The 26,580-nt window shown below is 38.5% G+C and overlaps 1 protein-coding gene across 11 annotated transcripts in view; it reads left to right on the top strand.

The window, feature by feature from the left end:
* Positions 1 to 26,580, top strand: part of KIAA1217 (KIAA1217 ortholog) — a 354,008-nt gene that overhangs the window by 97,472 nt on the left and 229,956 nt on the right. For 9 of the 11 annotated variants that reach the window (XR_014884212.1, XR_793853.4, XM_031553863.2 and 6 more), the window contains exon 1: positions 16,982 to 17,210. The exons of the other annotated variants lie outside the window; for them this stretch is intronic. Coding sequence is in view for 7 of the 9 variants with exons in the window: in XM_031553863.2 (XP_031409723.2) it covers positions 16,997 to 17,210 (214 nt within the window). In the remaining 2 variants the exon portion in view is untranslated. Of the gene's footprint in view, positions 1 to 16,981; positions 17,211 to 26,580 lie in introns of those variants that run through there. 11 annotated transcript variants of the gene reach the window in all.

Genomic DNA, 26,580 nt, shown 5'->3' with positions numbered 1-26,580 from the left:
TCAAACACAAACAATTTTTAAAGAAGTGAAGATCTGAAGTCAGATACTGAAGGAGCTTTCTGAGTGGAAAAGATAAGGCAACATAGATCACTTTAATGAGCATTTCAAACAAGATTTAAAATTAAAGTGCTTAAATTGGCACCAAGAAATGCCAAATGCTTTTCATTCTTTCGGACTGAAATGAAAATATAAACTCCTTTTTCATCTAACAGGGTTGTATTTATCAATCTAAATGCATGGCCTGTCAGAAACAGTAAGTATTTGTGGATTCCTTTGAGGTTGTTGGGAGCTGAGTGTTAAGCAGCCCTGTAAATCTGCCCTGAGTGTTGGTGACGGTGTGCATGGACACGGCGGCTGCTGAGGAAAAAAGGGGTTAATTGGCCAATTCTCTACGGAGGGGCCCTGGCAGATTTATCCTGATGGGGTGGGGTCTGTGGGTGTCTCTGACTCTGTCCAGTGTCTGTCAAAACAGGACAAGGCTGCGCGATGAGGCTGCAATGAACCAAGCTGCTTTGCTCCCCTAGCAGAGACAGGCTGCCCACAGCAATCTCAATTTAAGTGGGCATTACCCTGTTATGGTAAGAAGGGGCTAAGTATCAGCAGCCATACATACATGATGGCCATTGAGCTATATTTTATCCCTTTACTTTGGTATCTCTGTGATTTGATGCTGTACAATCAATCATCTACACGTGCTGAGAGGAGACTGAACTCAACACTTCTAATGCTTTCTACTCTTTTGCAGTTTGACTTTCTAATCTATCTTTAAGCCGCGGATGCTGCAGATCATTGTCAAACTAGGCTCTTTGTCATCTGTTTGATCACAAAGCAATGTGTAGAAAGTCCCTGTTGTCTAAAAAACAATATACAGATGCGACCAAAGCCCTTTGTAGTGTGCCTGTCCTGTTGTAATATCTGAGTGTGGCAACACTGGGGTGGGGGGCGGGATTTCATATGCTGTGTGAGGCTTCTGACAATAACTCCATGTTAACAATGTTGCTGGTGAGACCTGCTGGTTTTCAAGAGGAGAAAAAAAAAAAAGAGCTCAAAGTTATATTTTTGACTTGCTAATAAATGTTTTCATCTTGGTTCTTACAATTATTTTCTAGAATTTCATTTTTTGGATTGATTCCTAATGTCATTTTACAACAGTTAGATTTGAGAGTCCTGAAAATTAGGTGCCAATATTTTTCAATAGGCAAAATGTGGTATTTTTGGCTTGCGATTTAAGCTGGGTTTTAGGTTGATGCATTTCAACTGATGTGAGAGTGACCTGGGTCAACCCCAAGGGAAATTCCTGTTCCAGACCCTAGAACAGGTTGCCCTAGGAGGTTGTGAATGCTTCATCCCTGGAGGCATTCAAGGCCAGGCTGGATGTGGCTCTGGGCAGCCTGGTCTGGTGGTTGGTGACCCTGCATGTAGCAAGGGGGTTGAAACCAGATGATCATTGTGGTCCTTTACAACCCAGGCCATTCTATGATTCAATGAAATAATTCAGAAGGTTCTGATAGAGGCTTTGGGTCAGGTGTTGTCTCAGAAGATCCTGAACAAGGAAGCATCAGTTCATGCTAGCAGCCACCTGAAGACTGTCTCAACATCTCAGGGAGCACTGCAGCTTTTGAACTTTGGTGATTTTTTTGTGCCTTCTTAAGTCCACCCATTGTGAAGGACTATGCAGGGGGAGAACATCTCCACCTATCTTCTTGAACGATATTCCTGTTCAGTTAGAAGATGGTAATACCTTGCAAAGTCACAATGTCTTGGCTTATATTGGTTTGTCATTCTTATCCTTTAAAACAAACAAAAAAAAAACAGAAAGATATCCCATCTTACTTGTTTGATAGGAAAGCAAAACCATGTTAATGTAAATACAATCTTGCCTAAACTTGCTGAGAAGGGTGTTCTAATCAGTGAATACCTTCATTACAGAACAACCTGTGAAATCTTCTAGAGAATATAATGAATCATGTGGATGCTTTAACTGATTTATAGCTTCTCTGTCATTTTCTTAGATATTGTGTGCTTCACAGGGACAGGTGAAAAACTAAATAGTGGGTGATGTCCTGATTTTCTAAAAGAAGCTTTCTGGGAACTCAGAAGCTGTGGCAGACCACCAGTTTGAGCTGATTGCATTGAGTGAAAACTCGGTATTTGTATGCTGAGTATCATTCTTCATATATGATAAGGCAGTCACTTTTCTCTCTCTGGAAGTTTTACATTTTCCTTATTTACCCATGATGAAAATAAATGAATTTGTCCTCCTTGACAGCATCCTGGAGTAATAATGCTGACAAGGAACTTTCAGTTCATGTTTTCTTCTTGATTTTGAATTGTTTCACATATCTTCTGCTTCCTTGGTGTTCTGCCTTTCTACTGTAGGAGCAACTCAATTTTATCTGGCACAATCTTTTAGGAAGCTTTAGTCCCCAGAATCTTTCTTTAAGTTCTTTAGAAAACAAAAAGCACTGAGTTGTGTTTGGATCAAAAATCCTTTTCTTATGTTTGTATAATGCATGAATTGCATTTGGACTCTTGGAATTTCTGAAACATAATAAATATGGTACCATATAGAAATAACAGATATCAAGAAAGCAGACTGAAAATAAACAGTGCATCTGCTGAAGCTGCAGGTTTTGAGGCCATGCTAATGAAGTAAGTGCTATCCTTGGGGAGGCATTCCTTTCCTTTCAATCACAGCCTTTATGTCTTTCTTTGGGAACACCTCAGAAAATATAGCTCTTTTTTTCTCACTGTAACATCTCAGGAAATGTTTGTTTGGTTGAAAATCTTTGCCAGTTCCAGAAGTTGGCAGGCGCTTACCTGGGTGTATGTGGCTACACATATTTAATAGTGACACTGTATTTGTGATTTGTCCATCCTCCATTGCAGTAGCATAGAAATAGCCAGACCCCCACATGAGCATTGCAGTCAGCAGGAATGATGAGCTGACAGCACGTGTTTGGTCCGATTTTCATCAGAGCACTGCAGTTAAAGTAGCTTCAGTTTAGCTCAAAATGAACGTCACCTGTTTCTCCAACCTTCCCATATGGCATTTATTGTGTAAAAGGGTTTAAATTACTATCTATATAAGATGTTACTGAGCAGCCACGTGGAGGATGTCAAATCACCAGGAAACTGGTAATTTTTCATAAGATTAATAATGCTGAAAAAAAATGCAGTCTTTGTGATTGAACACAGCTGCTTAGTGAGGAAATATAAGCCTGGGGACAGCTTCTTAGGAGCATGGACTTGATCTGGTTTGTCAGCATGATCTCTGCCATGGTTTGTTACAGAACGGTGATGATGTTCTTATCGAAAGTCATGATGTAAGACTTGTAGGGTGTTTTTGTTGTCAGTGTTATTCCTAGTGACCTGGTAAAAAGGAAAGGGTGCAAGCAAAGTAACAAGAAGTACTTGGACGCACCAGATATCGCTGCAGAAAGCAGCCTGCAAAGTTGTGGCAGGAGTTCCCTGCCCCTCTGTCATGGCTTCTGAGGAGCTCTTTTTGCAGAGGATGTTTTAAAAAAAAAATAAAAATAAAAAATTGAAGATGTCTTACATGTGAGAGGAAAACATACCCAAAAGTGCTTGATCTGGCACATAGATTTACTCACAAGTGCATCATTGTACATTTTATTGGGGAGTCTGGTAATGCATTTCAGGCAAGGAGCCAATAGTTCACTTCTATTATTTACCAGAACCTGAATAACAGAATAAAAATCACACAGCAACACTGGCTTTGTGCAAAGTTCCAGATATAATACAACAACCTAAATCCTCATTCCATGGCACTGTATACTTGTGCAAATGTGTGTGATGCATAGAAATAAATGAGACAGTGAATTAATACAACATTTGTAACATTTTTTTGTGCTGAATTTATTGTATGTCTTCATACAGTAAATTTATATATACAATGTCTTCCCTGAAGTTTTGGCTGGTCTTCAATTTGATGCAGAGTTTAACTGTCTGGAGAAGACTGGTGTTTGTAGAGAAAGCCAGTATGGTCCGTGGCACTCAGAAGTTTAAAATCACGGTGCTCAACATTTAGTAACTGTATAGGGATGACTTAGGGAACAGTCTGTGGTTATATCTAATTGGGTGTAACAACAGTCATGAAGTAAGTAGAGATACTATTGCCCTCTGCTAAGTAGTCCTACAGCTTTCCTTGTGTTGGAGTTGGTGCTCATGTGACTTCAGGGTAAATGGCTTATGTAAGCCAGGCTGGTGGGGATGAGGCTGCAGAGAGGGGGATCTAACATTTTGTGGCTTGCTTTTGAAGGTCAGAGGCAAAATCTGGGTCTGGATGTGAATGAGCTTGGAGGAGGCAGGAAAAGAGATCTTTTCAGCAGTAGGCTTTTACACAGTGAAGTATGCATAATGCAAAGCTTTATGCTTAGAAAAGCAACAATGTATTTACATACAGATTTGTTATTCAAATTCTACCCTCTGAGTGCAAGATCTATAGCCCTCTTTCCTGTCCCAGTGAACTGTGGGTCTGTCATGGGGTTGTGCAGCCTCATTTGGTGGTTGCAGTCAGTTCTGAGGGCAGAAATTCAACAGTGTATGAGTTTATATAGGGTTTGCAGGTGAATTTGATAAAGAAGTAAAGGAAAAATCTTCCTTTTTTTCTCTTTAGTAAAGTTGTAATAGTAATAATATCTGACCACGTTATTAAAAATATTAGATATATACTTAAATGATCAAGAATGCTTTGAAACCTTCTTATACTAGATAGTTCAACAAGGCATTTGTTAAACTTGCACAGTCTAACTACTGAACATACAAAGGTTCAAAGCACTTGAGCTTCCATGCTGCTGGCAAAATAAGAATAGCTCTTGAATAAACCCTAAAGAGAGCTGCTATTGAAGAAAGGAAAAAAAAAAAAAGAGAGATTCCTGTGGTTCTGTGGTTAAAAAAAAAAAAAATTACTATTCCACATAGCATGGAAACTGTAGCCAATTTAATATGTTTGAGTTACATTTTAAGCAAAATATTAACCTTTTTTAAAAAATATACACATCTTACTGGTTCTGGGTCATAGCTCTTCTTCTTAAATAACAAGTTTTTTTTTCCTCATAGTCATACATGATATGAGGAAGTCAGAACACATCACTCAGATCACGTAATCATCTTAAAAACTGAGCTCTACCACAGATAGTGCTGCAGACACACAACTTTCAGTTGCTGTCTTATCCCAGTCTAGAAGTAGCGTAATAGGGTTCTTTTCTCATACAGTAAAGGTCTCACCATTACATTTTATTGAAACGACTGTAATATACAGTACGCTTTAGTAAGTCCATAAATAATGGAAAATTAGATTTCACAAAAATAAAAATACTGTTGTACGAAGTTAGCTTAAGTGCATGTTCACTTTGTGGTTTATAAAGCTTTTTTATTGTTTTTAAGCTGTGACTCACTCAACTGAAGTATGCATAAAATACTCATTTAACACAAAAATAGTAGTTTATAACAGATAAAGGACTGAAGAATGAAAAATAAATCTCATATTAACATGGCTAAAATGGATACCAAATAGTTTGTTTTCATAATAAGAAAATTTATGTTTTTCCTTCCAACTCAGAATCAATTTGTAATGTTTGATTAAGTTTACACTTTAGCCTTGAAATGTCTCTGAAAACAACCCTGTCTAAAGTCTGGTGCTGGATGGTGCTCAGTCATTCATCCTCTCCCTCTCATACAGGTTTTGTTTATTACAGTGATAGCTCTTTTAAAGACTGCCTTCTTGGTGTCACTGCTAATTTAAATGAAAATGTTTCATAATCATAGCTGAGTTGACTGTACAAATGAAAAAGTATTTTATCTGTATGCTTCTACCAGCTTGGTTCAGAAGTTTTTCTTAAGCTGGATTCTTTTTTCCTACCAAAATCAATAGTAAAAGTGCGTATGTTCTTTCAGAAATATCTTTGCATGGGCTGCTGCATTTCACACATTTTTCTTATCTATCAATACCATGGAAGACAGTTTTTTTGCTCACGTCACTAGGAGCTGTAGCCTGTACAAAGACAGATTTTTATGTACAACCAGCCTGATTGTCTTCTGTGGCTGAATGACTGGAATTGGGATGAGGGCACAGCTATGAATGCTGTCTTGATATTAAAGAAACTTATTGTAAAGAAGTATTTTTGTGTTCAAGTTGGGCCACAGCCTGAAGGGACAACAGAACAGAACTCATGGAGTTGTGGTTTGTGCAATGCTCTGTCTGCAGGGCAGTAACAGGGCTTGTGTGGGACCTGTCATGTTGAACATGTCCCTCAGTGACCTGGAGGGTGGAACAACTACTGAACTGGAAGAGGACACCCAGCTGGAGTGCCATCCAGAGGGGCCAGGCCAGAGGGATGGCCCCAGAAGACAAGCTCAGTTGCTGGGCGGAAAGAGCCCCATGCGGAGTTCTAGGCCTTTGTGGCAACAAGGCTGGCAGCGTCCCAGGCCTCATAACAAGGGCTGTACCAGGAGATCAAAGGAAGTAATCCCCTCCCTCAACATTCATTAAACTTTATCCAGATCTTTGCACCTCTCTGCTGAATACGCCTATCAGAAAGTTGGGGTGTGACGTAGGGCCATGAGGTAGGCCAGGCTGGAGCCATCTGTCACTGGGAAGAGGTGACAGCTGTAGGTAAAACCAATTGAACAGGAATGGTACTTTCTTGATTATTGATTAATGTGTTGCTGTGATTGAGCAGTGGCATAACTGGCTCAACACACACAACTTTCACAAAACAAGGGACATATCTGGCATCTAACATCAGGCACTGCCAGCAATGATACCATCAAAGACTTGCTGTTGCTTTTTACTGAGCTTGATGCTAATGAAAAGTTAATGAGTTGTAATTAACTACAGAAGGAATTGAAGATTCTTTATCAAAGTTCCAGAATTCTGCTTTGTGAATAACAGTAATTGATAAATGCAAACGTATTGATTTATCCTTTATCCTAATTGCTGTTCTGTAAATGAAATGGGTATTTCCTTCCTAATTAATAAAAGATTACTTTTAAGAATTTAATTAACTGTTGTGTTCTTCATTCGTCTAAAATTAAACTTTTCTGACAATGATGTAATTTAAAAAAAAAAAAATCCTTATATGTAACAAACTACAGAAGGATACATTTACTCGGCAACCTACTATTAGCTTGCAAATGGAAAGACTTATGGCTGGAAAAAAACAGCTGCATCTGTTGTTTTCCCTGAACAAATCACCCCAAAGTACACAATCACTCCAGTCTGATACTGCTGTTTGTATTGCTAAGTTTTTCTCGTTGATAGTGCATACTTCATAGAAATAAGTGGAACCTCATAGTTCCCTGAAATCTAACTTGTAGATGTGATTTTAATAGGGTCATATGAAATATCTGTCAAATGAAATGCTTTGATTCATGAATAATATTAGCTTTAGAGAAAAGCGTCTTAAATACTGTTTCTGAGGTGGGCTTGTTTTGTTTTCTTTTTCTGCCTTTTTGTGTGTGTGTGGTCTGCTTTTTGCAGGTTGTATGTGTGTATGTGCACCATGTTGAAATCTGACCTTGTTTTTTGCTAGTAACCAAAATAAAAAAAATTATCCAATTATAAACTTTCTGGGATTAATGGATGCTAATCACTGTTGTGGTCAAGGAGACTTCAGGGGATGGCATTTTTGTGTCACGTGAGCATATTTGTAGGTGAACTTTTTTTTGCTGACTTGAACCTAGACTGTTTTTACAGGTTGCTCTGGACTGCATGAGCTGTTGGTAGCTCTGGAAGGGATGTGTTCCTCTGAGTTAGGGTGGTTTCCCTGCTAACTCCTTCCCTCTTAATTTTATCCTAATCTCTGCATTTTCATTGCTAAATTTTAAATGCTTTCTACTCTTCTGTGTCTTAAATTGCCCCGTAGTTGCTGATAGCTTCCCAGACTCTCCCAGGGAACAGCTCTGCGCAAGCACCCATCTGTCTCCTCACCATCCTATCTCAGGGCAATGAGTGATGATACCCTGCAAGCTACAAGAATTCCTTTTAATAGGATTTGTAGCATATTTAGCACAGAAAAGCATCTATGAATGCCTAGAAAAGTTAATGGAAAGAAAACTAAAGGAGTGATTATAACTGCAGGCTTCAGTAGTTGAGATAAAGATGAGACTAAGATAAGTAGACAGTAGAGCATCAACTGTAAGTTCCTTTAAATATGCTGTTGTGCATTTGGAAAATATAGAATTATATACTGAGTCTTGACTAGAGTCTTGTATATTGTTACATTATCAAAAATTAAAATTACTGGTGTAGTTGTGTTTGAGCATAGAACCTTAGTGGGTGGATTTAATTGTTAACCTGAAATTGGTGTTACTAAGGCATAAGTGACTGTGATCTTACTGGGCACAGAATGAGTAAGCAGAAATAGGAGCTGCTAGTGGAAGAAGATGGCTAATAGTGCTGGAGAGAGTTATGAGGAAACCTGAGAAGAAAAGTTAAGGCAAAAAGTGTTCTAAATTGCTGCTAATTAAGTATTTGTCCTTTTTTTTTGTTTTTTCCCTGTTGTATAATATAATATTGCTCTTCAAAAATATTGATGTGTCATATTACTTGGCAAGCAACTGAAAATTGGATTATTTCATTCAGAAAAAGGCATTACTATATGAAAAGTTATAGAAGTGAGATTTTAATTAATATATCTTGAGGGGTTACTTGCTTGAAGCCAGCTTTGTATTCACTTCCTTCATTTTTGCAATGTCTGTTGCTATGTCGTTTCACCATCTATTTTTAGATCTGTTAGCATTGCAGAGTTGTAAGTAAAGGAGAAGGTAGTGCTTTTCTTTAGGTTCGTGCATTATCTGGGAGCTATCTGAATCAGAAAAACCTGATATTGGAGTAAATGTGGGAGTGAAATGTTGATGGGGGAGTAAATCTGGTCTTTAAAGGCTAGCAAAGATGGAAAAAATCAATTTAATTCTTGCAAGCTAAATACAGAAGTTTCTCTTCCACCTCAAAGTGTCTTTACTGAGGTGAAAAACTTGATTTTCTTGACACAAGTTCTTCCAAACTTCCCCCAAGCAGATCTTTTCACTGGAAGGCATTTTAAGGACTATTAAAATGAGAGACTCCGTGAAGGTTTGCTCTCAGAATTTATAGCATTAATTTTTAATAGCTTCTGAATTATTCTGTTTATTTTATGGTGCATATAAGAAAATGGTAGATTTTGTGGTTATATTTCAGTGCAGGGAATTCAGGCCAGGCTTAGTGAAACCTCCCTTTTCACAGACTGGTGCCCGTTGGTAGCTCGGGAGGGCTTAGAGGAGATCAGTTAGTCTTCCTTTCTGATTTTCTTTTCCCCTTTTTTCTTTCTTTCTCTCTTGATACGTATGTGTTTTAATTACACATACTTTTCTGTCACTTCTTTACATAACATTTTTACTTTAAAACTTCAGGATCAATCAAGAATGCATTGAAGCTAACTTTTTATTTAATTTAATTAAAGTATGAGTACAAATGAAAGGATATTATATAATTTTAGTTCTCCTGGCCATTACAGGCAACAGATATAGCAGCAAGAACAGGCAGATCACAGAGTACTGTTTGGTAGAGTGTAATAAATAATTTGCTCCTTGGGGAAAAGAATATGCATTCAAAACATTGTTTTACCAATTTCCTTAATGTCTAGGCAAAAATGCTAGTCATTCTTTGCCTTCTTTGTTTTAGCTTGTGTCAGCCTACCTTCACAAATGGCCATTGAGCTTTCTTGCTAAAGAGATTTTATGCTTATGTATTGCACTTGGCATAGTCACCAGTTTAGTTTTCCAGGTAGAAAATAGTTTATGTTTGTTAGTGTACTTTATAGGTCTGTGTTTTAGTGGTGAGGTTATTGGTTCTTTTTTCAGGATTTTTCTTGGCTGGAAAGACTAACTACTGTTTCAGTTTTCTTTGCTTCATTGACACCAGCTATTGTCCATTATTGGGACTGTCATTGCTTTATTGGATTTTCTCTTTATGTTCATGATGAGCAATACCTAATGATGATCGGAGGAGCCATCAGAGTAACTTGGATGCCATCCCAGATGTATGCCAGAAACAAAGGAAGTAGCAGTTTCTGTGTTCCTAAAGCATGCTGCAATCTTTTCAGACATAAGTGCTAGTAATTTGGACCATTCATTGTCATCTGTGTAAATAAACTAGTGAATCCTCTAATATGCAAAGCTGAATTAAGTCGTCTGCATAAAATCTCCAGATTTTTGAAGCATTTAGTCTCTACAAGTAGGTGTAGACTGAAAATAAGAAATACGTTTCCAGGTGAATTGAGCACATGAGGATGTACTACCTGAGGCTTCCAAGAGTAACTCAGATTACTTGAACTATCATCAATATAAACATAACAACAAAATCTAATTGCAGATTACAGTATTGCAGTGCTAACAAACATTAGTTAGGCATCAGATACATTTCTAGAGACCCACTAATGTGTATTTAAAACAAAAATTACAGATTTTTTTTTTGTTCTGCTGTTGGTTAACTCATGAATCTCAGAGCTGCTCACAAAAAAAAAAAAGAATACCAAATGAGTGTGATGGTCTTTGTGACTAATTGCAGTTTAGATAGAGGTTCTGGTGAACTGGTTTTGCTATTATAAAAAAAAAAGTCCCCAAATGAAGTCTGTTCTGAGTCGTTATTTAAAACTTAATTACACAGAGTTCTGTTTTTGCTTATTTCCTTTTCCATTTCCATACTGATGAGATTTATTTATTTATTTATTTATTTTTGCCTCCAAAGACTGTGATAGTCGTGAAGTCAGAGCTGGAGGTGAGTCAGGAGACAGCTCTTCCTTCTTGCCCAGTCTTCAGAGAATGATCATTATTTTCCAGTTGTTCTCTCTCTTCTATACATACAGTATTTTGGCTCCTCCATATGATAGCATCTACTAGTGTCATTCCTGAGGGTGTTACTGATGGAACTTTGCTGAAAGAGGAATTCCTATAATGCTTAATTCCACTTTTGGGCTGTTTTGAGACAAACTGCATCTGTAGTTTGTTCTCATTTCAGTCACTTCTTTTACTCACTTTTATTTTGCCCACATTGGTGATGTAGTGATGCATTGGGATAAAAGAGGAATACTGAAACCACAAACAGATTCTCTGTGCATCTCTTAGATGGGCAGGATTCTTTTGGTCTAGTTTTGCATTTGTCTTCTGGCATATCCAGACTCTATTGATGTTGTACCTGTTTAATTATTTATTATGTAATGCTTTAAGCTCTCAGTGTTGTATTTTTGATAAATTAGAGCTCTTCCAAAGGTTATTCTTTTATTAAGAGGTGATCATTCGAAACATGATGATGCAGAAAGCTGGAGAAGGCTGTAGATATGCTAAAACAAATTAGCAACTAACATTTGAACTAACATTTTCTTCAGAGTAAAGTGTCAGTTCTGTGCTTCATGTTCTTCTCCTCACTCCAATCTTTGTTGTAATATCAAAAACTAAACTATCCATACTTTCATAAGAGATTTTGAGTCTTCAATGCTTTTCTCTTTATTAAAAACTATTAAAGCTATAAATTTGACAAAAGATATCTTGTGCATATCTTCAGACTGCTTACAGAATCTAATGTGAAGTATCTGCAGATGTGGAAGGCAATGATCAGATGTTATTTAAAATGAATAAATGGTAATAATTCACTGTGATTTGTAGCTGATTCCTTAAAGAATGTGTTGAAGCTCATTTATTATTTGCGTTGATTAAAGTATCTGAACAAGTGAAACAACTTTGAACGAGGGTGATATATATTTTAGCTCTTTTAATCAATATAGCCAGTGTAGTGTCAGGTCCAATTGCATACTCCTCTTTGGTAGAGTTTATTAAATAATTTACATAAGGAATAAATGTGTGGATTTTCTATTCTTCTGTGAGTGGTTACTATATAGAAAAAGGTAAATTCTGCAGGAAAAAAAAAAAACAGAAGTTTTTATTACAAGTTATATGGACAGCTGCTCTCAGCTGATTGCTCCTTTTGAAATTATTTAATGAGAAGCATCATCTCACCTGTATAACGTACCCAAGCCTGCCATCACAGTTGGCACCAACTGGAAATAGCAGGTAGTTCAAATGTTACTGGCTGTGTTTGCATACAAACACCCCACTGCTTTGTTTTCTACACAGCCTGTCCCTTGGATGGAAGCAGTTACGCATGTGCAAATGTTCTAGGGCTTATGCAACCCTTCAAGTGGGGGAAGCAACCAAGTGCAGCAGTCAAAAGGCACCCTGACGACAGAATGCCACCAGATCAGGGGTAGTACTGATATAAACCCTGCATTAGAAAAATCGTGACCGTGATGTGTTTAAATACATGTAAATACTCAGGCGATAGACTTGAGTACTCAGGCAAATTCGGAGTTTCATGTTATTGAAATAAAGCCAAATCTAAGATGCAAAAATGACAATAGAATAATAAATAAAATTAATTCTGCCTTGTTTGATGGCATTTCTGGTTTGAGGGCAGAATAAAGTGTTCAGACCACACTTGTTTAGTCTCCTAGCTTTAAGAAAAGTTTTGCTAAGGTTGCTCAATTTTGTAGAAATTCAAGAAAAGGAATTAAACCAGAGCTGAAGGGTTTCTTTCTGGACTTTTTTTTTTTTTTTTTTAAGTCTTGGAGTTGAGTTTGAATTTTTATAGCAGAGCAGTAAATCTCTGGAACAGGGTTTTTTGATAGAAATGACAGCTCTGCTTTAATTATAGCATCTTCTAGGCAGCTATTGGATTGCTGCAATACTCTTAACAGACTTTTTTTAAAGACCATATTAAAGAGTAATAGGACTTGCTTGTTGGAGGATTCACCTGTCACTGAATGGCTGACTGGACTCCTTCTGCCCAGTTTATTTTACCAGGATGAGTGTTTTTGGACTTATGTGAAATATTTTAAAATGACTCTCGCTATACTGAAGGTGAAGCCTTTTTTGTATTACGTACTATACAACTACCTCAGTAATCATACGGGGGAAAATAAAGCATTGGCACATAGTTCTAAGGAAGCTTTAACATCTGCAAAATTAACTTGTCACTAATTCTGCATGCTTCAGTTGCTAGAAAATGTACCTCTCTGAAGCACTGAACTTTTTTTTTTCACATTACATACCTGTCTGTGATTTGGGTCTGAAGTTGTTTTCCTCACTGATCTTGCTCTTTTTGTGCCTTTACATTTATTTCTCATTTTGTACTGAAAATATACACCATCTGGTTACTTGCTCAATTTTGTAAAGAAAAGTCTCCATTAATTTACAATTTTAACTTCTGCACCTGCGACTTCTATTTACTCATGTACCAGTTGTTGCCTCTCTATGGCTTAGAAGCAGTCTGCTGGATATGAAGTGTTTGTGCGTGTATCTCTTTTCTTTAGGTAGCTGCAGGTCAAAATGCAGGAGAGCGTTGGGTGAGGAGAGATCTCTTGTCAACTCTTTTCCTGCAGACCTAGAAAACGCCACATAGTGAACTGCATGGCATCAGCTACCAACTCTTTCTGCCTCACATGCTAAAGATCCTCTACCATACCCAGCTCTTTATGTGGGAATGTAAACTCTGACTTCATGGGTGCCCAAAAAAGGAAATTTCAAGCTTTCCAAATGCTTTGTTTGGATTAATAACATCTCTAGTCATGTTTCTTTAATCCTGGGGGCACAACCGTTACTTAAGTTAATGGCAGTATAATAACCTGTTTAATATGCTACAGTAAAAATGCCTTCTCTTAGCTAACTTGTAACAAATTTTCACTCTTGTACTTTAGCAGTAATTTATTTTCTAGGCAGAAAAGAGAGGACTTGTATTTTGAAACTAATAGAAAATTGTTTTAAGCACTCTATGGAAATTGTATGGTATTCTAAAAATATTATTTGTATACACACATGTGGTTATTCAAAAGTAGAGACTGCACTGTTTGTCTGCCTTACACAGTAGAAATTAACATTAGGAGTGACAGATGTGATTCATTGACTCAAAGCAGTAGAAAACTTCCCACAGCAGTTCTGCAGAACCTGGCAAACTGAACTTCACTGGTGCTTAGTGGTATGTTGGTTACATCAGTTTGAAGTGCTCTTCCTACATAGCTCAAGTTGGCTATCTGAAATCTAAGAGAAAAGGAGTTGGGTTGGTTTTGGTATTGCTTTTTTTTTTTTTTTTCTTTTTTTAAAAGCAGGTTGGAAAGAGTACCTTGGGGCTTCAGAAAACTGTTGAAAGCCTTGATGCCTGGGGAATTTATTAGAATTCTATGCAGGGGGTGGTGTTGTGGTAGGAGGGGCGTCAGCCCAGGGCTTTGGGGTGCTGGGTTGGGAATGGATTTGCAGATGGAATGGGTTTATGGACACCCATGGGCCATGTGCACTCACACCGCTTCATCCCATGGATGAAATTTAGGCTGCCTAGATCCAACCTGAAATATGACCAGCTTTGCAACATAGGCTTTTGTTTGCAGATGTGGTTGTTTTTTGTGCGCGCGCTTTTTTTTTTTTTGAGAGGCCTAAATATATATATGCTCATGGCTGAAATCACTAGTTTCACGCCTAAGAGCCTTTAAAATGAACAAGGAAGGCCTTTTATTTATTTATTTGAGAATGCTGTGTCACAGACTATTAAAATGCTGAAGGCGAGTAACGACCAGAAAGGAACCATATTCCCCACAGGGAAAATCAGGCATGGGATGGTTTAATGGCTAGGACATTGGAGAAAGGAGACTGGGCATCTTCTGTCAGACAGATTTTAATTTTAAAATAGATTATAAATAGGTTCTGAATATATTTTGGCAATACAGAATCATGGAATGGTTGAGGTGGGAAGGTACTTCTGGAGGTTGCCCAGCCTGACTCTCTGCTCACGGCCATGCCAGGTGCTGAACCCACCCAAGAACAGAGACCTCACCACCTCTGTGCTCAACCTGTGCCAGCACCTGGCCACCCTCACTGTACAAAACCTTTTTCTTATGTTTAAATGGTATTTTTTGTTTCAGTTAGGCTCTTGCATTGCAGAGGAGGCTGTTTCCAAGAGCACCATGTTTACGCTAAGGGTTCTTAGGATGATTCCAGAAGGATTTCACGTTAGCGGTACTGATTTCAAAATAAAACCACCATTGTTTATGTTGTCAATCAGAGCTGGATTTTACATCACAGTTGTCACGTGGTTAGGAGAATTAATATAAATTATACATATGGAGTATTGGAGCCTATTGTATCTCCTTAAAATCTGATATGCAGAGAATATTTGTGTTTGGTAAAGATATCATAGTGGAAGGCCAAAAAAGCACTGTGCTTACAAAACAATTCAGGTTTTTTGAGAGAGTGACAGCATTTTGTAGGCTTGATGCAGCTGAGCTCTCACATGCTCCCTGACTCTCTGCTGCTTCTCTGCCTTATTCACTCATTTCCCACTCCAATCCTGTGATTAACTTTCCATTTGTGCTCTTGTTTCATCCCTGCTTATTTGCTCCATTTCTTTCTGTGTGACCTACTGTGTGAGCGCTGTTCATCAGCCCAGAGTTCCTCTCCAGTCTGTCAAGTTCATTCTCAAGCACTGAACTCTTTCCACTCAGTGATCTTACAGTGTTGATAAAACAATATGCAGAATGCCATCAATATCTCGGCAAAGCTTGTTATACAGTGTTTAATCTGTCCTATATTGATGGGGCAACAAAACAGTAGACAAAATGCTTTACACAGGAAACATAAACAATTACCTCTTTAATGTGAGACTCTTGAGAAAAATATGTGGAATTAACATGCAGAATTTCACTGCATTGCTTAATTATCGTGGCTGGAAATGAGGAATGTCTGTAATAATTTAGTCACATGTTCCTGTATTTCTGCTTCTTAAGCATTTCTGTTAAATAACTATTAGTAGTTTTGCTCTGGTAATATTGATTTGTGTATGTTAGTTCTAGCCTTGAAATAACAAGGTCCCATGCTGGTTGCCTGGGACGTTGAAGAGTACATTTTAAAATTAATCGTGAAGATTTTACCTCAGCTGTGATGTTTTCTGTGGCTTGCACTGTTTTGTTGTGTTGGTGAGTTTTTTTTTCCCTTTGGAAGTTGTTTCCAAGATGACGGTGAATGGAATTTTCTTTTCATGTGTCCAAATACTCTGAGTCTTGGCACCATTCACAAGAACGGGGCTGGCAGAGAAGTTTGTTAGGCTCTGCCTAGGCATTTCCAGAGGAAAGCACCTAGGAGCTGAGGCTTGAAATAACACTGCCTGAGGTCATGAGTTATAATTCTTTGGAGAGGCAGTAAAGAACATGGTTATCTGTAGTATGCAAGAGGCCAGGGATTCTTTAGGTGTACATGCAACTGTGAAAGAAAGAAAAAGTATGACTGGCAACGTTCTGTGCAGTGTTAATTCTTAAGCGATGCTTTTAGTAATGCAGGCTAATGATAAGGGATTTAGGCCACTTTTTTTTTTTTTTTTTTTTTCCTGTGAGAGGTGATACTCATTTGACAATCCTTCATTTATTTGGGGGAATTAAAAATTACAATGGTGGGAAAATATGCATCACTTAATCCATTTTAAGCTCATGCCTTGCTCAACCCAAAGAAACACGCTCTCGGTATCAGGCTTTTAACACATAGCATTCGAGCAGCGTGGTTTTGACATTACAGCGGAGCAGTCCCCCAGAACAGGGGAGCATTTGTCTGTTGGGAGAGGAGCACAGGGGGTCGTGGGGCAGAGGTGCTCCAACCCTGGGCAGCGTTCTCCCCCACACCTGGGGAGGAGCCCCGCATACCCCGGGATGAACATCTGCTCCCCAGGGCGCTGGGCTCCGCGCAGAGCAGTCTCGCCTGCGCTCCCCTCGCAGGCATTTGCATTCCACAGGTCTGGGAGATGTGGGCTGCGTGACCACCCCGCGCCTGTTGTTTAAAACTGCTCGGACTGGCAGCACGCCGCTGCAAACCCAGCTGCGCTGCACGCACCGCTCCCCAGCCTCGGTGCTGGGAAGGATTTCTTAGAAATTGCTTTTTGGAGCAGGTAAATTCCTGCAGAGTCAGAATGTCCAAACCCTCGCGCTTGGCTCGACCTCTATCAGCAAATACAGCTCCTAAATCACCTTTGCCTCGGAAAGAAGATTTTAACAGCCGATCGCGGAAAATTAGTTTAGGTGAAAAGATGTTGAGAGCTGGCAGTGAAGGAAACCTGGTGAAACAGCATCAGCAGGTGGAAATCACAGAAGTGCTTGTGCCACGGAGGGCTCCTCTGCTGAAAGGTAACCATTTATTCCATGCTGTAAGATGAATAATTAAATGGATTTGCAATTACCGGTTTTCTAACAAGTCTCAAACGTCAATTATTTTACAGTTGTGTGCATGTGTATCTGCGGGTTGTTCCTAACTGATGGATTATGGTACATCACGTATTTGTTTTGAAAATAAAAGGACTCAACGTTTCTGTTGTTCATTCGTGGCTGGGTACTGTATACAAGCTAGAAATGTTTGCCTATAGAAGTGGTAAATCAGTACGCTTTGCAGTCTCAATTAGACCCTCTGTGGTGAAGCTTTATTTGAAATGATAATTGGAAAATCTGCACAAGTGTCAGATTAAATAACGTGAGAAAATTCACGTCAGTGCAGTCAGAGAATCCCAGACAAGGAAAACTCCTGTCTGTGGGTCCTAATCAGGTAGCTATGAGTTGATTTCTTGTACAAAAACTGAACAGCTCAGGAGTACTTCAAAAAGCTTATGTGCTTTTAGAATGCAAACAAATGTGGACACTAATGTAAGATTACAGTCTACTCTCAGTTATCGGTTAAGCAGTGGGCTGCAGGGGCTTGCTACTGCCTCTTTAACTTAGTTTTTGTGGCATTGCTTCTTAGAACTAACTGCACTGAAAAGTAGATGTTTAAGCTGCATGGTGAAAAATGAAGGCAAATTTCCATGATAGTAGGAAGTAAAAGTAGTAGTATTCTAATTGGACTTGTAATAGATTTGGTATTTAAATATGAACAAGAGGTAGAACCCTTTCAATCCCAAATCGAAATCACTACCTCTTCCATCCTAAATCCATAGGAAGAAAAAAATCACAGACCTTTGTAACTTGAAACTATTTTCCTTTCACACATATGGCATCCAAGGTTACAGTTTCTGTTCCTGGCTGAATAAGGTTTAAAATATCTATCTTTTTTTTTTCCCCTCCCATTGCAATGTGACTTTTATTATTTCCCAAAGAAGGGAGAAGTGATGACACCTAATCTTATTCAGGGAGATGGATGATCTGTTTGTTTCTACAAAGGAAACTGGGTCTGAAGCACTTTATTAAAGGCAGAAGAGAGCAAATAGAAAAACTGGAGATGGGAGGGCCTAAACTTCTGGTCTCACTCAGAGACTGTCTCGCTTGTTCACTGATGTAATATGGAAACCCATTTTTGATCTTGGGATGCGTGCAAGAAATTAAAACCTTTATTTGGGAAAAAGAAAACAAACAGGCATACAATTTTTTTCTATGTTGGTAACTAAATACTTATTGATGCCTTGGTGAATGGTGTTTTCTAGTCAAGTTGTACTAAATTTGAAAGCTTTCCTAGAAAGCCCTGCAATGGCATGCTTATGGTTTTCACTAAGTTAAAGGGTTTGAAAAAGCAGCTTGTCCCCTTGTGTTATCGCATTTATTCAGTGCCTTGAGAAAATGAAGGTATGAAGGATTCACAGAACAGCAAGCGTGTCCTTTTAAGGGATGGGATTTTTACAGAGCTCTGGGGCCTGCTTTTACTCATTTTGTGTAAATGCTTTTGGGCTATCTACCACTTTACAACTGACTGCAAGGGTTGCACTCACTGCTTCATGTTTTAGGTGAGATTTTTCCAAAGGAAACTTGATAGCCTAATGGTTATCAGAAACGTTGCAACCTGGCATACGCTTTCAGTATTTATACCATAGGCTTACTGTTTTCTGGAGCATGAATTAATCCTTGCTCTGTACTGATTCTGTATTTTGATGATTTGTGTACATTAGCCAAATGTTACAATGAGTTGTTTTTGCGAGGGATGTGGTAGAACAAATATTGATACTGCTGAAGTATTGCAAAGGAGATGGAAATGTGAAGTCTAGGGCTCACCTCTGAAAATGCAGCTGGCCCCTGGTGGAGCCAAAGCATTGGTAAAACTGATGGGGAAGATGCTGTTATGCAAGACACGGGTTCAGAGCTGGATGGTGGCAGAGTGGCAGCTATGTCAGAAGCTAACAGAAATTGTAAGGTACAGAAGCCATGGGACAGTTCCTTGAGGGCTAATGTCGTGTGCCAAAGGTCCCATGTAAGTTGCAGCCAGTGTGCATTGGTGTTGTCTCATAAAGGAAATGAGGGGAAAAGGGAAAGGTGCCTGAGGGCAGTTATGGGCTGAATATGGTGGCTTAAACAGGAGATGTGGAAGGGGAGGCTGAGAGCTCCAGTGGGAGGAGGATTGAATTTTGGTGGAATACAAATAACAGAGGGTTGGGTTTTCGGAAGAGGTGGATCAATGGAACTGGAATAGGAAAATTTCAGAAGGCTCTGCCAGGTGGGGAGCAGGGTCCTGAACAAGCTGACCAATCTTTATCTGTTGTCATGCAAAGTGGTGAAACCCTGTGGCCTACATTTGTACTACCCCCTGTAATCCTGCTCCGCACGGGGCAGCAACCTGCAACCATTTGAGGTCTACTGGTGAGCTTGGTGTGTTTCTGACAGCAATATGGTGGCATTTCTTGAACCTCCATTAAATTAAAACCAAAGAGCTGCCATGCATGAATGGTGTCAATAAACAGATCTCCAGCAAATCTAAGTGCTCAACAGACAGGAAATCCAAAATTGTGCTTACACTTTAAATAGGACTGTAAAGCATGATGATCCATTTTAATTGTGGTGGTATGTTGGGGCTTTTTTCTGCAGGATCTCTGCCTTGTGTTGTGCAAATGATGAGTTGTGCTCAACTGATAAGTTGGATTACACAGGCAGTGAGGCAGATAGTGGCAGAGAAAAAAGGCCTTATAATTAAAGCCATTAAAGGCTGGAGTGGATTTATCTCTGTCTCTGCTGCAGAGCACTGTGTGATGTAGGACATACTGCGTCAACTTTTACAGGTGAATACTGGCTGAGTGGTTTTCCTTTTTGTTTTGGTTTCTGGGTCTGCAAATCTGAGACCATAGGTCTGTTTTGCATTGCTGAATACCCACAATGGCAGATGAAGTCAGTGACAACTGTGATTTTGTTGCATAAAAAACTGTCTAATATAAGGGACACAAGAAGGTCACCTTTAACTTATCTTTTGCACTTTTCCTGAATTTAATGAACATCTTTGATCACAATTTCTGCATATGCTATCTTCTCATCTCACTCAAAACAAAGGATGGAAAGGATGTAGAATAAGATCCTTACTTTAATAGGACTGTTGTGAGAATGGCATTTTGCACTTGCCTGCTTTCATATGTGATGAATACTGAGGCTTAAGCTGCAAAATTTCTTGCTTGGTTGTTAGGTCAAGGTCTGACAAGCAGATGGCACATAACCCCCCAAGTCCATGCCCTGAATGCAAACTCAACACTATTGGAGGAGTTCTATGAAGGCACAACGTGCTGTAGGATGGAGGGATATGGCCAGGCTGCCATTTTCCTTTGGCCAGCACAGAGGGGAAGCAGTCCTGAAGGTGCAACCATCACTGCTGTGGAGGGACATGTCTTTGTTCTTTACTTTGCAGATTATGATGATTGAAATGCAACTCCAACACATTTAAACTCTTTGTGTCTCATATTCAGTTGACCCAAACTAGGCAAAACTATTTTGTTCCATCTGTAGTTATTAGGCTGGGTACAATGGACTTTAATTCTATCTTGGGGTTCAAATCTGTGGGCTCTTCAGGCAAAACAAGCAATAACAGCACCATGAGAGATGGAACTAATTATGACTTTCCCATCATATTTTTATGGCAAGCTCAAATAGTGACTGTGTAATCCATATATGTACTGCTAATTATCTCAAAGTTTGTTAAGGTTTTTAAATAAAGAAATATTCAATCATGGGCAAAGTTTGGAAATTATTCTTTCTGATATTCATGTAAAACCTATAGATTTTTAAAGGTCTGGTTATCTCTCAAGAACTTTCATTTCACAGCTTTTCCTGACAGAGATGTACCTACAAATACAGAATGCATGTAAAATTATGGGTTAAAATTTCCAAAAACCTTCACACACACACACACACACACACACACACACACACACACACACAAAACAACACCCAGCAAAGAATGTTTATTTAGCCTACAGTATTTCTATTTCCTCTGCAACTGTTTAATATTCATCGAGACAGTAAATGCGGATCTTATAAGCACTTGCATATACGAATGTTCATTATCTTACATATTTACTAGTAGCTGTCTTTTTTAGCACCTGAACATATTTTTCTGCTTTTAGTATGCATATAAACTATGTAAAATGAATGTAAACTGCAGTCAAACATAAATCAGGAATTTGACTGTATTGGACAGTAGTCTGAAAACCGTTAATGAGACCAGGGTTGCTATTAGATGTGTGCATTCCAGGATGGTTAATTGTTCGAAATTTCAAGCTTGAGACACACAGTTTTGCAAATTGATAAGGCATGTATTATTTCATTTTAGTATATGAGTGCAAGAAATGAACAAAATATTCCGGACTTTTTGATACTAAAATACAAAAGGAATTGGGATAAAAACTTCTCATGCTGGAGAAGAACATTATTAAAATACCTCTTGGAATTCAAAAGTGCACTGCAGAAACAAGGATCAGTTGTGAGTCTGTGCACATTCTTTCATCACCCATGTACATTTATTTCCATGGCCATTGCTATTTGGCTTCACCTGGAGAATGAACAGGGAAATAAACCATGCTTCCTTCCAATTAATAGAATGCAATATGTTAGCTAAAGTTATGGATATCAAAAACTGAATGTCTGGACCTTTTTTTAGGTGACATATGTTGGGGCAACTTCTGTTTGCTGTGAGGTTATGAATCAGACCAAAGCATAAAGTATACTTTAGCTTTCTTAAGCATAATTTACTGCAAAACAAAAAAAAAAAAAACTGGTAATGTCAAAACATGTCTGGCAGTTCTTCTTTCATCTGTAATTTTTTTACTTCAACCTATCATAAATTTTTTTACTTATTATCTGAATTTATGTAATTATGATGGAGAAGTAAGTCTCTCAAAAAAATTTTCCTGTGATGTACTACATAGGCTGTATGCTGTATAGGATACTTTGTCCAGTATTTGACTGTCAAATTTATTGTCAAAGTAAATACTGTCAGTATTTACTGTCAAATACTACACATCTATATTTTTCTACAATTTTTTGAAAATTACTTGGTAAGTGGAGAAGGAAGACCTGATTATCACTATGTTCAGGGAAAAGCTGCAGTACGTACTCAAATTTTCTTATCCATTAGAGAATTCATGTGTGGGTGAGACTTTATGTAAACCACACACCAGGGGGAAAACTCAGGTTGTAGCTCACAGCTTAGACAACTCACCAGAGAAGCAAATTCAGACTGTACAGGAGATTGCATAAATTCTGATGGAATTATTGCAGAGCTGAATGCATGCTGCAGTCTAATTCATTTTACAAAGTCAGTAGTCAGTCACCTAAAAAAAAAAAAAAAAAGTGCACTGGAAACCAGGTAATAATAGTTGCACTGCTTCTATTCTTCACTTGCATAAATGTTCTACTTCAAAATCTCTTCCTTTGGGACCTGGTAGAATTGGAAGGAGAGCATGATACATCCCCTGGGGAAGCTCAGGATCTTCTGTTTCTTATTTTATATGGTCTAATAATATGGTTTGGGGGAAAATCACACCAAATCCCACAACTCCAAAAAACTTAAATCATCAAAACAAGGGAATTTTGGACAGACTACAATTTGGAAAAAAATTGGTACGATTTCTTTAAGGGCTGATTTTTCTTTAAATTGTGGTTCACTGGAATCAGCCAGAGGTTTTCAAATTTAAAATAAATTATTAGGGAGATGAATAGGTAGCACAAATTGTAGGAACTCAGAAGTACCTGACAGACATAATGTAGCAGTACCTTTTTGCCGTGCATAAGCTGCAAGTAAATATTTAATACAGGGTATGTAACATTTATGTGTATACAAAGTTTATACTAGTTTAAGAATTGAGTGTTATGGTTCAGTGTGAACAATAGTATTTCAATATGAGAAGTTTCAGCATATGCCGGCCAAACCTTAGCATTTAAATCTGGATGAATTTTGCCAAATTTGGATAAGAAACTTGAATGATATTGGTCTCATGTGCAAAACCCCCAATTGTCTTGTCATTTCTGTAAAATACTTTCTCTCCAGAGCTAATGCTGTAAGTACAACCTCTATAATTTTTAACAGTCTTGTTACCAAGGTAAGAGCTAGAGTTTTGAATTGAAACTGGATTCAGGATTATGCCTTTTGTTTAAGATTTTTGGATATTCTAGTAGGTTAAAAAGTTTGTGAGTTCAGTTTTAATCATACAAATACAAGGAATTGTCATACAAGACAAGGATTGCTCTCCAGTTGAGAGTTTCTTGTTTGAAAGTGGAGAGAACGTCATGTATTTGTGACAGAAGTAACAACTCCCAGGTATATAATATGCCCTGTAATTGGTATGTTTGTCATTTCATTGCATTTCATTGTGGTAGATGGGTTGTGGTATTCTTTTAGACAGAAATGTGAGCTCCTATCATTTGTTGTTGTTCTTGCCTGCTAATTAAGTGATGAGATTGACTGAACTTTCTTTAATTTTAATTCCCAGAATTAATGAAGCCATGTTGTTTGAGTTTAGAAAGCAGTGTGAAAACTCAGCTAATCCAGTAGAAGATCATAGAATTATGGGATTGCTAGGATTGGAGGGGACCTTAAAGATCATCTATTTTCAACCCTCCTACGATGGGCAGGGTTACCAGCACCAGCTCAGGCTGTCCAGGGCTCCATCCAACCTGGCTTTGAGTGCCTCCAGGGATGGGGCACCCACAGTTCTCTGGGCAGCTGTGCCATGGCCTCACTGCCCTCTGAGTAAAATTTCCTCCAGACGTCTAATCTAAATTTCTGTTCTCTTAGTTTAGGAATTTTGTTGATAAAAACAAATATCTATATATGATTAGTGAAACGTTGCCATCGCCGGCCTACTGAAGAGTTTCACTGCTACTGTTCAGAGTCTCTCTGGTTAGCCCATATTTCCACTGCAGTCTGATTTTTCAATTGGACCTGGACCTCCATCCTTGTGAGGAGGCATTATGTTAATTTCCTACAGATAAAAAATTGTAAGTCCTACTACAAGTGCATTATTTTTAGACAATGCCATAGTAGTGTTTTTAATTTCTGATTAACTTCTGGATCTATTTTTGCTATTAATCATCTTTCAAATCTTACAGGCATGTAGAAGGTTGTGGGGCTTTTTTAGGTTTTGTTCTTTTTTCCCCAACTGGGAATGATGATTCATCCTAACTGCTTTCAGCTCCTTAATCAATTCTTGTGTTTTAAGGGTAAGCCCTTAACAATGGCCCCTTTCGAATTTCCTGAGTGAATTCAGGTAAATAGTACAGAAATTTTCATTAGTTCAAGGAGTACCCTAGGATGAGATTCATGAAATCTAGCATACTACTTGTTTTATTGCTTCCCTACTTAGATTTTGTTATTGGTGCTATTTATGAAACACACAGGATCATAGCTTGCTCTCTCAGTAAAATCTGATGTTAGAAGGGCATTCAAAATTCTGCTTTCCCCATACTATTTGTTAAAAACTCTCTCCCTACTGAATAACAGGTAAATCTTTTCTTAGCCTTTCTTCTAATTGCTAAGGCATTTAAGGAGTAAGTAATGATCCAGGACTCTGTTCTTTTTAAATAAATGGAGAAAACTGAGGACCCATGTAATAACTTCCCCATTTTCCTCCTCTGAAAAAAAAATAAAAAAGAAAAAAGAAAAAAGCGGTAGTTATTAAAACAGTATTAAAAGGGGAAAAAAGAGGCAAAGCTGCAAATACAAAAAAAAAAAGTCAAACCATCTGGAATGCACAGTTAGTAGGCTGGACACATGCAGAGTATTAATATCTAGATGTTTAAGAACAGACAGTGTTGTGCTATTACTGAGGAATGCATGTTTTACAATAGCCATCTCCTATGTCACTGCCCAGGGATTAGGACCTATCTCTTAAATCTCACCTCTACGTGGACCCCAGTGACTCAGCCTTTTCCAGTCGCAAAGCTTAACGCAACCCTTCATTCATGACTCCTGTCTTTTCATGATGGCAGTATAGTAAGTACTAAACATTGGGATGAGTTGTTCAAACAGCAACTAAAGGATTAGAACTAATCCAGTAGTTTGAAACCAAAGCCCAGGCTCTGCCAAAAGCATTTTCAATCCAATAAATCACGTGTTCTCCTATCAGTTATTATTTTGTAGTGCAGATTTACCAGTGTATGTATGAGAAATGACCTCATTCACCAGGCAGTGATGACACCATGTATGCACTTTGTGAATGAGCTGTGTAAGTTCCTGCATTGGCTAGCTGTTTTCCAGCCTGTGTGTCACTTTGTGGAGTGCTTGTTGTGGCTGACCATGTGTATGCTTTCTGTAATTAACTGAGACTCGTCTGCCACCTCCAATCCCTTTCTTTTGTTTCTTTTTGTTAAAGTGTAAGCAGTTCTGTGATCCAACTTAGATCTTTGTGCTGATTTACCTCTTCTATTACCTTTTGATCTCAGTTTGGATAATTATGCTTCCTGATTTTCAAGCTTGTGATGACTTGCCTTAAATACCAGTCTCGACCTTGCTATCACTCACTGACCTCTCCTTCATGGGACTGTCTAGCTCACAGTCCTGTGTTCAGCAGTGGTTTGTGGTGTTCACCATCGGACCACAGGCTTGGTGTGGGGCCAAGATACAGCTTTTGTGCAAATCAAGTGACTGATTTGGAAAGATTTGTCTATACAACATCAGAAATCCTTCAGGATCAAGGAAATTATTTAAATTGACAACTTGAATGGTGGTGATGCCAGAATGCTAGCACCATAACCTTTCTTTGTAGATCTCTGTAATGCTTTATCATATTTATTTTCCAAAATTACCTTGGGGTAGTGCTACTGGTGGCAGGCTTTCGCAAGTGGAGCGAGATTTGGCGGCAGTTGGCAGTCTGTTGCTACCTAATACAGATGTTCAACAAAAAGAGGGTGGGATAGCAATTGTCTGTGTGTATCTCTGTATTTATTGCCAAGTCAGTGAGGTTCCTAGGGAAATCACAACTGGGGAGTGTTCCTTCAACCTGGGTAGCTGCTGTCTCCATGCAAGTATCCACAGGTCAAAGCAAACTCCAGTTATTATCGACTTTCAGGTGTCTTGTTCTTCATATCCCTCCAGGCAAGTAAGGACAAGAACAACCTATCACATGCAGGGAAGAATTCAGGAGTATAGACCAATCAGAACCTGCAAGTGAAGGAGGCTTTCCTATCACCTGAGTCAGTCCTTACATAAGAGCATGTGGTGAGCATCTTCACACAAGTCACTCATGTGCAGCTGGGTAAGCACATACAGCTCCTGAGGTCGTTTCTGGGAGATATGGTGGTGATAGTAGTTGCCATATTGCATTGC

This window comes from Meleagris gallopavo, chromosome 6 (assembly GCF_905368555.1).
Source record: "Meleagris gallopavo chromosome 6, MGAL_WU_HG_1.1, whole genome shotgun sequence".
Taxonomy (NCBI): domain Eukaryota; kingdom Metazoa; phylum Chordata; class Aves; order Galliformes; family Phasianidae; genus Meleagris; species Meleagris gallopavo.
This window is presented reverse-complemented; position numbering and strand designations above follow the sequence as displayed.